At 34.8% G+C, this 16,621-nt stretch overlaps 1 protein-coding gene across 1 annotated transcript in view; it reads right to left on the bottom strand.

Annotated features, from left to right (window-relative positions):
* The window catches only part of LOC140161779 (uncharacterized), a 35,078-nt gene extending 19,881 nt beyond the window's left edge, over positions 1–15,197 (bottom strand). Inside the window, exons 1-9 of the mRNA XM_072185078.1 lie at positions 15,135–15,197; positions 14,841–14,924; positions 13,640–13,840; positions 9,198–9,281; positions 3,396–3,549; positions 2,818–2,850; positions 2,449–2,484; positions 1,255–1,352; positions 13–80 (exon numbers count right to left, since the gene is read on the bottom strand). Coding sequence (XP_072041179.1) covers positions 13–80; positions 1,255–1,352; positions 2,449–2,484; positions 2,818–2,850; positions 3,396–3,549; positions 9,198–9,281; positions 13,640–13,840; positions 14,841–14,924; positions 15,135–15,197 — 821 coding nt within the window. The remainder of the gene's footprint in view (positions 1–12; positions 81–1,254; positions 1,353–2,448; positions 2,485–2,817; positions 2,851–3,395; positions 3,550–9,197; positions 9,282–13,639; positions 13,841–14,840; positions 14,925–15,134) is intronic.
* Between the last annotated feature and the right edge of the window lie 1,424 nt (positions 15,198–16,621).

Below are 16,621 nucleotides of genomic sequence, written 5' to 3'. Positions count from 1 at the left end.
GGCTATTATTACCGTAATTCAAAGATTTCTGCATAGAGTATGGCTCCCTCTAAGTAAGTTCCGTCAAATATTTTCCGCATCTGTAAAGGAGAAGGAGAACATTAATACATTGACATTTGAAATTCGCCGTAGACATGGTAGAAGAAGTGATGCAACAGGATTATTTAATCGTCCAGAAAAATAAGATATAGAAAGTTGGTTATTGACCATGTAGCGATGAGGGTTCATCGGATAAACTTGACACATTAATGAAGTACCAACATAAAGAGCACGTGATTGAGTTCCATTTTGATATCGGTTTTAATCAAAATCTGAAAGAATATCCAAAATAGCTATAATAAAACACATATGCACAGGGTCAAGGTGATTGCTAAGTCAGGAAAATCAGAATTATGATCGGAATTCAGAATTATGCCCGCTTTTATTCTCAAGTTAAGTTTCCACTTGAGCCTATTTTTGTGAATATTTTTTACAATATAAGCCAATGAGCTCCATGTGATGATTATTTTCATTTATAAGTGTTTAGAAATGATAAAACTTACATAAATAAAATACCGAACTTGTTTATTATTCATCTAAATTGATACTTAAGGTGGCACACAGGATCACTCAAAGTGAGAAATTTTAGACATTATTTTGTGTCGTATCTTTAAAAGTAATGATGATAAGTACATAAAAGTATACATTTTCAGAAAGGAAATGATGGAAGGAATCCAACTAGCACGGCAGATTTCTGCAAAAATGAGCACTTTTTGAGAAAAGCGCCAACATTGATTTTCCATGCCAATTATTTCCGGTCCGCCATAACAACTTATCCTAAATACAAAAATGGCATATCTGTGTTCTAAAGACAGAAATCTAGAAAGTGTTTTTTTTTTCAATTTTTTGAATTTTGTCTTAGTTTTGAAAATATACCTTTAATTATCTCAAATTTTGGTCAAAATTTAAAAAAAAGTTAAATTTTGATCTTTTTTGACCCATATTTTTTAAAACGAAGAAAAAATTCAAAAATTTAAGAAAACATTTCCTAGATGCGTTTCTTTAGAACACAAATTTGCAAATTCATCCATTTTGATATTTTGCGTAAGTTGTTATGGCGCTTTGGTGCTTTTCTCAAAAACTGCTAGTTGGATTCATTGTGTCATTTCCTTTCTGAAAATGTATACTTTTATGTACGTATCATCATTACTTTTAAAGATACAACACAAAATAATGTTTACAATTTCCGACTTTGCGTGATCCTGTCATACTCACCGCTACTGAATATTCAATATACAGATCAGCGAAACCCTGGATGTCATCTTCGACGTATGGCCTTGCTATTACCACGGATACGTTGACAGTAACTGCCTCTGTTAATTTAATAAGAAATAGATGTATTTACAAATGAATAAAGAAAAAGAATTAAGTAATTAAGTAATTTTGTAAATAAATAAAGAAATTAATTAATAAATAAAAAATACATTTATAAATAAATAAATAAATAGATAAATAAATAGATAAATAAAAAATATATATAAATAAATAAATAAATAAATAAATAAATAAATAAATAAATAAATAAATAAATAAATAAATAAATAAATAAATAAATATAGACCTAAGTAAAGGCAACCGTTACTCTGGGTTTCACAGCATGCCCTCACTTTCGATCATTGGGTACCCGATCATCAGATCTTTGGGTACCCGATCGTTGGGTACCCGATCATCCGCCTGATGATCGTGTACCCAATGATCGAAAGTGAGGTATGCCGTGAAACTCATAGTAACGGTTGCCTTTCCAGAAGTCTGTACTTTGAAATTTGTTTTTTACGCTCTCCTGTAATGGGATTAAGCACTCTAAATTGAAAAGTTAGTCTGACTGAAAAAATTACTGTAATAAATAAATAAATAAATAAATAAATAAATAAATAAATAAATAAATAAATAAATAAATAAATAAACAAATAAATAAATAAATAAATAAATAAATAAATAAATAAATAAATAAATAAATAAATAAAAATATAATAAATAAATTAATTATACATGGATAAATATACAAATAAATTAACCAAATCAATTAACTTTATTAATTTATTAGTTAATTAATATAATTAATTAATTAATTAATCAAAAATACCAAGGGAAAAACAATAGTATTTAGAGTATTAACTTCGTCAGAGTGAGTTTCCAATTTTTTTTTTCTTTTTTACCTTCGGATAGCTTATTTTAAGAAAACATTTTATCATGAGACACCAATAAGTTATTTTTAACACAGATAATTATGTAAATTTTGAAATGGATTTGGCCAACAAAAGTTTACTATTCATTATCTACAGCAATCCTACTCAATGAATCTTTTCACTCATAAATATAGTATCACAAGATTTGCTTGTGAAGACTAATTCTGAATACCCCCCGACTAAAATGTTGGAAAGAATCTTTTAGATTATTAATTTTACTTACTATATAAAGGTACCGGCGTTACTGTTGTTGGGGGTGCTGAAAAATAACAATGAGAAACAAACTTCCAGTCATTGTTTCAAGCAAATCAAAGAAGACATTGAAAACAACAAACTATTTAAAATCCAATTGAAGACCTGAGTTGCAAAAGTGGCATAGTCCAATTTTGGCATTTTGAGATACAAGCTTTTCAAAATATTGTAACAAACAAATGGAGAAAGGTAAGAAAATAACATTTGATATGCACATTGGAAATGTCGGTAGCAATGTTTGAAAAACTGAAAAAACACACATTTTGCAATATAAATAAGCCACGGAATTATAACGTTCATCAGTGAAACACCGCCTAGGCTACTTTATTTATATACTTACGCGGCACATTATCAAAGGTTTTGTCTTTAATTGCTGTAAAGAAATATAAAATAATAACAAAAATACACATTTTATGTTAATTTTAATATAACATGAATAATATGTCAATATTAATGGGGATGGGAATGCGGCAAATCCATTTTTATGGTGAAATCTATTTCAATGTATGTTAGTTTTCAAAATCATTGCAATATAACTTTTAGGAAAATTTTACATTGTTTATATGTTATTAATTTCATGTCGCTTAGAAAAGAAAATGGGGTAAAATTGGTCTATAAAACGCGCACCCTGCCGAAAACAAACGATTTTGAGTGAACCTGGACCCATCAGAACACTATCGTGTCTCGACAGCGTTCATCCCTTATGAACTATCTTTTTTCTGATTGGTTAATTACATACGCGACATATTCATCTGACCAATTGAAGTACAGCTTCTAAATAAAAGTTCAATCCTTTTCAGTTCTACCACTATTCTTAGTTTCTTACGATGTTGCTGATTGGCTCAATAAATCATAATAGTCTTCGTGTATACCAATCAGCGGTTAAATAAATATGCAAACGAACAAACAAACACTCACCAACCAGAACAACGACGAATAGGATCAAGCATAAAACAAGTAGTACTATAAGAAGTACAGTTTTACAGATCAGCCATCTGCGTTTCTTCGCCAAATCTGGGTCTAGTTCCGGCTCCGGAACAGGTTCGGCACATTCGTTTGCGTGGTGGTGGGCCTGTGAATTTTCAATGATAAACACATTAGATAACTGGAAAGGAAGCTACATCGTCACCCTCATAATTTGATTTTCTGAGTAATAAACCCATAATAATAAAATTTCCAGCTGCATTCTTCATTAATTCTTGGAGTACAAAATGTTAACCGCCATTGTTTTAACTTTGCACACTGCCCACTAGGGTGCATCAAACGCCCCTCATGTCAACCATATTTTTTGTACCTAGTGTCAAACTGTGCCATTTAACTAGAAAATCACCCCCTTCAAATTTAAATTCAATCGGAGGTCGGGAAGGGGGTCCACCGTGAGCTTAAAGTTCGGACAGAGGCAACCAGTAAAAGTCCGGCCGGCAGCTATTGAATTATATATACAGTTATACATACATATTAATAGCTGCCTTTAGTGAATGTTTTTATAGTACCTCATATCTCGGACAATACTCAATAAAATGCAAATCCATTTGAACTAAGCAAAAGGCAGATATTTTCAAACATATTTGAAGTCATAATAATAGCTGCCATGTGCATGTTTCTCTATTTACAGCCATTTCTGCATGGAAAATGGGTCCATAACTTAATGACAAATCAATCAGGCAGCTATTTAGTTTTCATTACTTTATACTGAACATCACTGTGGCTGCCATATGAATAACAATGTAATAAATGTACTTATCTATGTTGCTGATCAGTCCATATGATATTGGTAAATTAGGTAACATCATTCAGTTTACGCTCTCTCAAATTAGGTGTCCGTTTCTATCTTGCTCTGGACCACTTGCAAGACATTTTGATAATGTTTCTAACTCTGGGCAGCAGCTAGGAAATCTGCACGCCAGTTTCACGCCACGTTCTGCTGCATCATCACATTGAGCTACATTGACGGCTCTAACATTGCTAAGCGATTGCAGATAAACCGAGGACTCTGGCCAAGTATCAACATTGTCTGCTAGGAATTTGTCATTGATCTGCAGGATGTTCATAGTGAATCTTGCCTGCAAAATCAGCTAGGACGACTGTAGACTAAGTGATATTCTCAGGGTCAGGGAACTTTGGCTTTCCAAAGCCTGCGCCAAGCGAATATATGGCTTTAGTGCTGCTGCATCAGGTTTAAGTTCAAGTAGCCTTCTCGCTAAAGCTTGTTATTGTACTGACCCAGTAGCTTCCACTAAAGAGAGCAAGCGGTGCCATCTCTTCGGTGAGATACATGTACCACATATGTCTGCTCAGGGCTTTGTGGGTTTGCGTGCACTTGTTGCAACACCGAAATTGATATCGGCATACTGCAGGAGGCGCTTGTACAACTGAAGATCGTTCCATGGCGGGTCAGAAGCAACACTGCATGTTATCCAGCAGGAACTTTAGATTATTGTTGCAAATACAACAAATTCACATATCTTTGGTAGCTGGTGCTTTGATGTCACAGTGCCTTGCGGAAGCTGTTCAATGTGATTCTGCATTAGAGAGATTTTTATACTATACAGCAGTTTGGACATACATGACTGCTTGAATGTAATTGATTGCCCCGAGTCCTTAGCTTTACTGCTATCGCTTAGCAATGTTAGAGCCGTCAATGTGGTAAATGATGCAGTGTGAAACTCATACAGATTTCCTAGCAACTGCCCAGAGTGAGGAACATAATCAAATGTCTTGCAAGTGGTGGAGCAAGATAGAAAACAGACACCTAATCTGAGAAAGCATATCATATGGACTGATAAATATTAAGCAATTTATTACATTGTTATTCATATGGCAGCCACAGTGATGTGCAGTATAAAGTAATGAAAAATAAATAGCTGCCTGATTGATTTGTCATTTAGTTAAAGGCACCTATCCATGATGTCCCTTAGGACCATTATCCTGCATCTCAATACTAGAAACACTGCTCACTGAGGAATGATGGTCCTATTCAGACAAAATATAAAAACATATAAAGTTAGAGAAGAATAATAAGACCAGAGAGGTGAATAAGCACACAGAAGACCTGGAACATCAATGGACATCAAACCCTACAAGGGGAGGAGGCTTGGAAACATGCCACCCCCTACTAGTTGGTAAAATGAAATGAGCTACTTTTGGTTCTCTGCAGCCACTTTTTGACACTTTTGACGATTTCGAAAATTAAGGTAACAATAATGACCGCAAACCAGGACGTATTCTTTAATTTGAGATATCAGTGTGCATGGGCAAATGGTGCAGAAAAATTAGCGTTAATTTAGTGTTTATAAATTAACCCCATAAAAATAAAAAATAAAATAAAAATTTTCTCTGTACATATACCTTCTCTGTACAAATAAGTGTTTATTAAGTGTTCAAAAAATCAATGTTTATTAAATGTTGCTCCGCTGTTTTTCCAGTATATCTGTTCCAAATGCAGAATTGGGTCATATTGAAATGACCACAATGTGTATATAGCAGTGGTTCCGGAACCGGGGGCAAGTACCCTAGACCCCCCAATAATCTGAGGTAAAATTCGTAAATTTTAGGGTAAAATTCATAATTTTAGGATCAGATTCAAATATTACGGTATAATTCAAAATGTAAGGTACAATTCATGTAAAAATGTCCATAACTTAATGACAAATCAATCAGGCAGCTATTTAGTTTTCATTACTTTATACTGAACATCACTGTGGCTGCCATATGAATAACAATGTAATAAATGTACTTATCTATGTTGCTGATCAGTCCATATGATATTGGTAAATTAGGTAACATCATTCAGTTTACGCTCTCTCAAATTAGGTGTCCGTTTCTATCTTGCTCTGGACCACTTGCAAGACATTTTGATAATGTTTCTAACTCTGGGCAGCAGCTAGGAAATCTGCACGCCAGTTTCACGCCACGTTCTGCTGCATCATCACATTGAGCTACATTGACGGCTCTAACATTGCTAAGCGATTGCAGATAAACCGAGGACTCTGGCCAAGTATCAACATTGTCTGCTAGGAATTTGTCATTGATCTGCAGGATGTTCATAGTGAATCTTGCCTGCAAAATCAGCTAGGACGACTGTAGACTAAGTGATATTCTCAGGGTCAGGGATTTTTGTCTTTCCAAAGCCTGCGCCAAGCGAATATATGGCTTTAGTGCTGCTGCATCAGGTTTAAGTTCAAGTAGCCTTCTCGCTAAAGCTTGTTATTGTACTGACCCAGTAGCTTCCACTAAAGAGAGCAAGCGGTGCCATCTCTTCGGTGAGATACATGTACCACATATGTCTGCTCAGGGCTTTGTGGGTTTGCGTGCACTTGTTGCAACACCGAAATTGATATCGGCATACTGCAGGAGGCGCTTGTACAACTGAAGATCGTTCCATGGCGGGTCAGAAGCAACACTGCATGTTATCCAGCAGGAACTTTAGATTATTGTTGCAAATACAACAAATTCACATATCTTTGGTAGCTGGTGCTTTGATGTCACAGTGCCTTGCGGAAGCTGTTCAATGTGATTCTGCATTAGAGAGATTTTTATACTATACAGCAGTTTGGACATACATGACTGCTTGAATGTAATTGATTGCCCCGAGTCCTTAGCTTTACTGCTATCGCTTAGCAATGTTAGAGCCGTCAATGTGGTAAATGATGCAGTGTGAAACTCATACAGATTTCCTAGCAACTGCCCAGAGTGAGGAACATAATCAAATGTCTTGCAAGTGGTGGAGCAAGATAGAAAACAGACACCTAATCTGAGAAAGCATATCATATGGACTGATAAATATTAAGCAATTTATTACATTGTTATTCATATGGCAGCCACAGTGATGTGCAGTATAAAGTAATGAAAAATAAATAGCTGCCTGATTGATTTGTCATTTAGTTAAAGGCACCTATCATACACAAACTTTAAGCTTGTAGCGCGCGATGGATCCATTTTCCATGCAGAAACAGCTGTAAATAGAGAAACATGCACATGGCAGCTATTATTATGACCTCAAATATGTCTGAAAATAGCTGCCTTTTTGCTTAGTTCAAATGGATTTGCATTTGATTGAGTATTGGCTGTGATATGAAGTACTTTAAACTTTCACTAAAGGCAGCTATTAATGTGTGTGTATAACTGTGTATATAATACAATAGCTGCCGGCCGGACTTTTATTGGTTGCCTCTGTCCGAACTTTAAGCTCACGGTGGACCCCCTTCCTGACCTCTGATTGAATTTAAATTTGGAGGGGATGATTTTCTAGTTAAATGGCACAGTTTGACACTAGGTACAAAAATATGGTTGACATGAGGGGCGTTTGATGCACCCTACTGCCCACCACGGCCCCCCTAAAAAAAAAATACATATACAAGGCGACGAACAAAATCCCTGTTCTACGGGCGGACAGACCTTTCACGTTCGGTTGGGCGTTTTTTGGTTTTTTGTTTTTCTGGAGGCTAAAATTACACTTAAATTTCACTAAATCTGACAAATCTGTAAAAAAAAATCTAAATATTATTTCCAAACATATTTTCTAAACATGTTCAGCAAAAATCATTTTCGGCCCCCAAACTGCGGATTTTATATACATGATTTATCAAAATTAAAGAAAATTTTCAAAATTCTAGGTCGGTCAGGCCCGAAGAACAGTTTTTTTCGTTGCCAAACACGATATAGTGTTCAAATACTTTCAAAATGTTGTTTTTGATAACATTACAGCCCAATATTACATATTCGGAATCCCCCATGTGTAATAATTTTTGATGATATTTATCTACAGATTTCCTATCTTTTTCTGTATAGTGGTCAGTGCATGAGGATTTGGTCACGGTTGTTGGTCTTGGTATGTCGTGCCCATGGGTCACGTGCGTAAGAACATATTTATAAATATAGCCGAAGCATATTGGTAGAGGCAATTTCAAACATGTCCTGTGAAACCTGGTTAGAGAAGATTCCCCATAAGACACAAAGTCACATCTATTTGCTTTTGATACATGTATTAATTTATGTCTTCTTGTTAGACTTGCTTGTGTCTTCAGCTTCTTTGTTGTTGTTGAAGCTGTGTCTATTTACAAGACACTATTCTGACCGGTAATATGAACAATAATTTAGCATTAGAGCCTTTCAGTGACGTATACCCAGCTTGTCAAGACCAGGGTGGCTCATCATTAAAATATACTGACGGCATAATGATTTCAAATAAACTCGGATTTAAACCAGAGGATGATTTAAGGAAGCCCCATCATGCACTGCAAAAGTGTTATCACTAGCGTTTCAACTGTCACTTTACTTTTCAAATCCCATTGAATTCTGTGCAAAAGATGTTGTTCTAACATTGTGTGTGTGTCATTAATACTTGGTCGATTTCAGAACAAAAATTATGTGTGTTTAAAGGATAATTCACACCTTCTGTAGATAACATAAAATGTGAAACCCGACCAGCATGTTCACAGCCTTTTTTAATGTAAATATAACTGTATAAATTCAAATTTATAACCATGCACTTCTATGCAGCATAGCAGAGCTGTAGTGTCATGTTACTCACACTGCTCACCTGTTGTACGGTTAACCCAGTGGGGTGTTGGGTAGTACTTAAATCACCCTCTGGATTTAAACAGACAAATAATCAGGCAAAATGGACCTACCGACGGGTTGCCACCACCGCGGTGTACCGACATGACGTTCCTTCCATTTCGGCTCCGCACGTCATGTGGCATTCAAAGATTTACTTACCCTGTGTTTTCCTCCATGATGTCCCTTAGGACCATTATCCTGCATCTCAATACTAGAAACACTGCTCACTGAGGAATGATGGTCCTATTCAGACAAAATATAAAAACATATAAAGTTAGAGAAGAATAATAAGACCAGAGAGGTGAATAAGCACACAGAAGACCTGGAACATCAATGGACATCAAACCCTACAAGGGGAGGAGGCTTGGAAACATGCCACCCCCTACTAGTTGGTAAAATGAAATGAGCTACTTTTGGTTCTCTGCAGCCACTTTTTGACACTTTTGACGATTTCGAAAATTAAGGTAACAATAATGACCGCAAACCAGGACGTATTCTTTAATTTGAGATATCAGTGTGCATGGGCAAATGGTGCAGAAAAATTAGCGTTAATTTAGTGTTTATAAATTAACCCCCATAAAAAATAAAAAATAAAATAAAAATTTTCTCTGTACATATACCTTCTCTGTACAAATAAGTGTTTATTAAGTGTTCAAAAAAATCAATGTTTATTAAATGTTGCTCCGCTGTTTTTCCAGTATATCTGTTCCAAATGCAGAATTGGGTCATATTGAAATGACCACAATGTGTATATAGCAGTGGTTCCGGAACCGGGGGCAAGTACCCTAGACCCCCCAATAATCTGAGGTAAAATTCGTAAATTTTAGGGTAAAATTCATAATTTTAGGATCAGATTCAAATATTACGGTATAATTCAAAATGTAAGGTACAATTCATGTAAAAATGTATGCATTTCAAAAGCTTCTGCGCTTCACCCACCCCCTTCAGTGTTTCGCACCTTGGAGCAGGCCAAAAATTTGCCCCCCCCAATATTCAAAATCTTCCGGAGCCTCTGTATAGTTTTACAGCCACTCACAACATGTATCGACACGTTATATGCATCGTATGTTGCATTTTGATATGGCAGTCTTGTTCATAATTACTGGAAACTGATTGGTACCACTCATTTTGATATAGCCTGTATATTTCGCTCTTTAATTGAAGCGCAAAGTGATTACTCCAATTTGAGCTATATTTAACACTCTTACATTTAACTCTTCGATTGAGGTTTCAATCCATTATATGTGAATGTCACTCTAATGAGATTGTAAATTAAGACAATTAACTTTTATTGGATGAAGTGATTTTTGAAGTGTCTCTCTTCCTCGACAGCATATATGACAAGTATGGACTACTTGTACAATTCAATTAAAAAACACTCTGTAACATTGAAAGAATACTCTGCTTAACTACCGGGTATATCTGAAAAGCAATATCTGTTGGAAACCCACTAGTTTTAGTACTGATTGCAGTTCCTAAAACGTGAATTGCCTTGTGAAATCTTATTTTTAGCCCTAAAACAGCAAATGGGTCCTGTAAACACCACATTTCACCTTGATTTGGGGTAAAATAGTGTAAAATTAAATATTCTCGAGCGCGAATTGTCTAAAACTATAGGCCACAATGAAGTTTTTTTGTTATCTTTGCTTCCCCACCCAGACCCCGCCCCTCCCCGCCCTAAACACCTGACCAATGATACGCCAACCTATCTTGGAAAAAAAAATCAAATTCTAGGTATCATTTATCATGTTTATTTTCAAACATTTTTGTGACAAGCCAGCAAGCGTGACCAAATCCTCATGCATTGACCACTTTACAGAAATGGATAGGAACTCTGTAGACAAGTTCAAAACAAATAAAGGGTTTTGTATATCACACACGTGACCCAAAACATGCAATTGTTTTTACCATCAGATGCAGAAAAGATTTAATTTCATACTCATATTTTATGTCAATACGCCCCATCCAACTTCCTCAATGTCAATTATTATTGGACCCAATACACATATATGTACACGTAACACATTATGTCAATACGGCCGTATTGGCACGGTAAATGCTGTGCTGGAATGGATATTCTGTATTACAGCATATGCAAATATTTCTTCACTACGTTGAAAATACGTACTAAAGTGAATTATGACCAACAGAGGGCGCTATTACTGTACTAAAGTACGTGGTATTTTGACAACGGGGTACACCGTGCCAGTACGCATGTAATACAGAATATCCATCCCAGCACGACATTTACCGTGCCATACGACCATATTGACACAATGTATTACGTGTACATATGTGTGAATCGGGTGATTATTATTAGTCTTTAGGAAATTCATGCTAATTAACAAGTCACTAATTAACGAGTATGGTAACGTATGTGACATACCAACCCCGTGGAATAGAGGTTGTCCACTTTACTCAGGACATTCCTCGTATTTAAAATGCTATTTGATATTTCTGATGTGCTCTCATGTCCCACAAAAATATTTGCAAATGTTGCTATCCGTTCCCGTAAACATGTTCAATTATTAATGCTTCGTTTGATTATACCACTCAACTCACTTAAGGGATCTGGAATGAGCGTTTCGACAATATTTCTTGTGGGACATGAGAGCACATCAGACATATCGAATTGCATTTTGAATACGAAGAATGTCTTTCTGATATCAAATAATTTTCATTTTTTGAAATTCACGATATAATACAAATTATAAAATTTGGTATTTTTCACATTTTTGTTATATAACAGTCCTCGAAGTAAATTTTATAAATCTAATGATATATTCTTAAAGTGTATGTAGGTGGGAGGAAAAGCCGATGATCAATTGAAAATGTTAACCTTTCATATTGAAGATATGGATTTTTTTGGGGAAAAAAATCCATATCTTCAATACGAAAGGTCACAATTTTCAATTCATCGTCGGCTTTTCATCCCACCTACATACACGTTAAGTATAAATCATCAGATTTATAAAGTTTACTTCGAGTACTATTAAATATCAAAAATATTAATTTGAATCATTTACCATAAAATGTATATTACATTGCGGATTTCAAAAAATCAAAATTATTTGATATCAGAAGGACATTCTTCGTATTCAGAATGCAATTTGATATGTCTGATGTGCTCTAATGTCCCACAATAAATACTGTCCAAACGTTCATACCCCATTCCTTAAAGGTAAAAAGTTGTCAAACACAAATTGAAGCATAAAGAGCATAAAAAGTCTATAATTATGTAGAGAAGCACAACTTTTTTTGGCCAAAGATTTCATAAATGGCTGTATTTCTGAATGAAGATGATAAAAGTAGCAACAAACACTGATACATAATTAATCAGTCTTTGTTCCAAACTTTAAAACAAGAGAATTGATCAAGTAGTTTTTGGGGTACACGAGGTATTGTTGGTCGAAGCAGCGATATTTTTTTTTATCGAACATCATTTTTCGTACAACAATTTTATAATCGATTTTCATTATCTGAATCAATATATCATTGAAAACTAACACTTTAATGTTTTGCAAAAGTTCATTCTACAAATCATTATACTTTGAAAACTCGATTGATTTATTGTTGTTAATGAGTTATGTATGTTTTACAAAAGTGTTGTTGTTTCAGCACTCTTTACAGCATAAGTCAAGAACCACAGGACTTACAAAAGTATATCTGTGATATTTGAATTCTTCTACACGCTCGCTATGAAATGGTCAATGCAATTTTTGCCAAAGCTCACGCTGTAAACTACACTGCAAAAAATATTTTACTTAACATTGAGTAAAAAGGTCGCAACTCAACAGTTGAGTAAAAAAAATACTCAAGATTCAGCTCATATAGGTCACAACTCAACAAATGAGTAAAACATTACTCAATTCTGAGTAATTTTTTACTCATTTGTTGAGTTGTGACCTATATGAGCTTAATGTTAAGTAATTTTTTACTCAATGTTGAGTAAAATATTTACTTAAAATAGTTGCTAACCTTGAGGTGGACTTATATTGTAAGAATCGTGTATCGTTGAAACTGTCTAACAAAGATTTTGATGAACACAAGTACTAAAGTACGAACTGTTTTTTGTTTTTGAAGCACGTTTTGAAAGACAAAATATTTTATTGAGATATTGTTATTTTATCTTTATTTGTATATAGGGCCAATGTTTTTTTTTATGATGGATATGGTATGAATATGAAATTAATCATTACAAACTTTATCTAAGAATTAATGAATCGGTACTTTTCAGAATTCCATTTTCAAAGAAATTTTATTTCTTCAGTCTGCTGATGAAAGTCGAAGTGTCGACTGAAAATTACAGGTACGCAAATTTTTGTGTTGTGATCAAAGGTTTAAACCTCTAAATTAAATTTTATTGTTGTTTTATAAGATTTGAAAAATTGAATTGTTGAAATATTATTAATAACCAATATAGTAATAATAATAATGGGAGTTTATAATGGCAAAGAGTCAACTTAAATTTATTGGCAAATTCGAATCTACTGTATGAAAGCCCCATTATTTATATATTTATTTTTATTTGTCAGACACGCATTTTAATTTACATTAATATTTATTCAGACATCAAGACAAATAATAGATAGAAAACTCACATCATAGTGGTCAGGTTGTCGCCGGAAGAAGCAATCAAATATACTATGTCTTTGATGATACGAACTATCTAGGCTTGACATACTGGAATGGCTAGATCGGCTTGAGTGGCTTGATCGGCTTGAGTGGCTTGATCGGCTAGAGTGGCTTGAACGGCTCGATTTGCTTGATTTGCTGCTTGATCCGCTCGACGACTGAGTATCCTGGAATCAAACGTTTAAGGAACCGGTGATTACGTCGCACACTGTTTAAATGTGACAGAATGACCTGCACCATTCCCAACCTGCCTAGGTTCAAATTCTAACCTAACATTTCACATGAGTATGGTAGAGATTGGGGTCGGGGAGTGGGGCTGATGTGTGGATGAGGCTACCAATCGGACACTCTTCCTTAGTTGGTGATGTTAGGCTAACCGGTTGCATATATTAAACTATAAGACATTGCAATTCTACCGCAATTGCGGTGTAGTATGAACGGACCTTAAGCCCGTAATATTTTGAGAGATTATTTGAAATTTTACCAAACTGTTCACAAACATTGAATATTAGTTATTAACCCTAGAACTCCTGAGCCATATTTTGTAACACGAACAACGAAGAGGGGGGTATTGCAACCCCCCTATTTTTTCAATTATAAACGTCATATACCGTTATATTTAGTACCAATGTATATAGCTACGGGTCTCCTCTATCCAGTGATACAGAAGGTTTGTACAAACATTCCTCACATAATGTCGCTATGACGTCATAATGTGAGTGCAAATTTAGGAAATTATGGTTATGTACAAAAATATAGGCAAAATTGATTTTCGGCTAAAAATTCTACAAAAAAGTGATTTCACCGATTTTTTCCTCAATATAAATAGTGGGCCTCACCCCCCCCCCCCCCCCTATTGTCATCTTTGACGGCCGGTCCTACCCTGGGTAAGATGCTGGGGTACTAACAATTTTATCACTAAAATGAGCGCAAAGGATGGATCTACGACTAGCTAGGGCCGTTTGGGCGTAAATGCGTGCGGTTTTATATGACAAATAAAACATCTTATAGAGGACGGGGGTGGCAGAAAAACACCTATAATGAAAGACAGAGATAAAAAGACTAAATCGCGTCTGACGTCAGGGCAAAGTCTCGTCGTGATTGGTTGCCTACTTGCGTAGTACGGCATTTTCTGTCTAGCTGTCAGAATGTCAGACGCGAACTTACCTGTTGCGGTCTGTGATAAGACTCGCCTCCATGATTGGGTAATTCAGGTGGCACCTCATTGGCATTGTACAGGGGATTACAACCCTGTCAAAATTAAGAAAAAGAGGTAATTATAAAGATTTTGATGAGAAATACGCCGTCCACAACAAACCACCTCTCATCAGTCAGGCGATATTTTTTTTTATCGAACATCATTTTTCGTACATCAATTTTGTAAATTTAGATTTTTCCGTTTTTCATAATTTAACATGGAATAAAACAAAATTCACTTTAAAAAAAATTCTGAAAAAATACAAATAAAAACATGGCGTCTGGTCCGACTGCATGACCAGGAAACACTTCCTGACCAGGCACCATGGTATCCCACAATGCAACGCTCTATTTCAAATAGAGTATCCATAATAGACCATAATTTCTTGGTTCCTAATAAAGAGTTAATAAAAATATATAATGTTATCAATAGATAATCAGTAAACAATTTTAATTAAAATACAGGTAATTTCCATATTTTAATCAAATTTCCAACAACAACAACAACAACAACAACAAAAACTGTTAGAAATTGTTTTGTCATTTGAATTATTATTATTATTTAATATTAGGAGCATGTTTTTCCTTTTGACAAACTGTCAAATTAGATGTAGATAATGTTTGTAAAAGTAACATTTCCCCCCATCTTTATGTAGGGCTTAGTCTGACAAATTCGGAAGAGTTACAAAGGCCTATGTTGCCTGAGCAGGCAACATGCTGCCTGGTCCGGCAGCATATATATTTACGGATTCGGGCTAAATTCAAAATTGATGTAAAGCGTTTGTTTTTTGATCGATTAAAAAAATAAGTATTCTTTGATTGAATTTGTGTCTGTCAATCATTACACTACAATTTTTTACTCCAAGGGCTCTTTGATTTTTTTCAAATAATTTTTATAATGATAGAGTGAATCCCTGATGGCAGGCTCTATAATTACACAGAAATGATCAGGGAACCTTAAACCCAATACATTTCTCTCTTATTGCCTAACTTTCAATCCAGGGGCCTAGAAATAAAATGAACTTTGTTGAAAGAGCCGTAATAGCTTTTATAAGTATTGACCCGTATTTTCTTTCCTTTAGATAAAACGGTAAAAAAATATAATGTTCAACTGAGGAATCATTATTTATTATATTTATATCCGCCAGTGGCTTAAAGGTCAGATCGCTTTTTTTGAAGAAAAACAAAATATCCGAAATTTATCAGATAAATGTATGAAGCAAAATTAAGCGTAATTGAAATCAGCTTCCTTTGATAATTCCATCCTATTTCTACCAATAATTTAAGTTCAAATTGTATTTGCTTTGATGATTTATTTGCCTGCGCGTGCGAGTTCGTGTGCTGGTTTGTTTGTTCGTTGTGTTATGCAACTGGTATTAGGCCGTATAAAATTAATGTTTTGGTTCTCGTCCAGAGGATTTTCATGAATTGATGAGGGAGGGAGGTGGTTTTTTTTTTTTTTTTTTTCAATGTAAAATTAGCATTGTCAGTAGTTTTCGGTCTTCTCCAACAGTGCTCGAGGAAACGATGAGGCCCTTTTTTTTTTTCAAATGTGAGATTCAGTGAGGGATAATCCCCTAGAGTACCACAAAAAGACTTGGAAGTGATGCTTGTTCTCTAATAAACTTATTTATATGTATGAAGATTTCATAAGTCATTCCAAAGTCTAAAAAATTGAAAAATCTAAAAAAAAAAAAAAAAAATCTGACAAATCCCAGAAATTGAGGAGGGAGGGACGAGAACCAAAATAT

This window comes from Amphiura filiformis, chromosome 10 (assembly GCF_039555335.1).
Source record: "Amphiura filiformis chromosome 10, Afil_fr2py, whole genome shotgun sequence".
NCBI lineage: Eukaryota > Metazoa > Echinodermata > Ophiuroidea > Amphilepidida > Amphiuridae > Amphiura > Amphiura filiformis.
The sequence above is the reverse complement of the archived record's forward strand: the minus strand, read 5'-3'. Positions and strand labels throughout refer to the sequence as shown.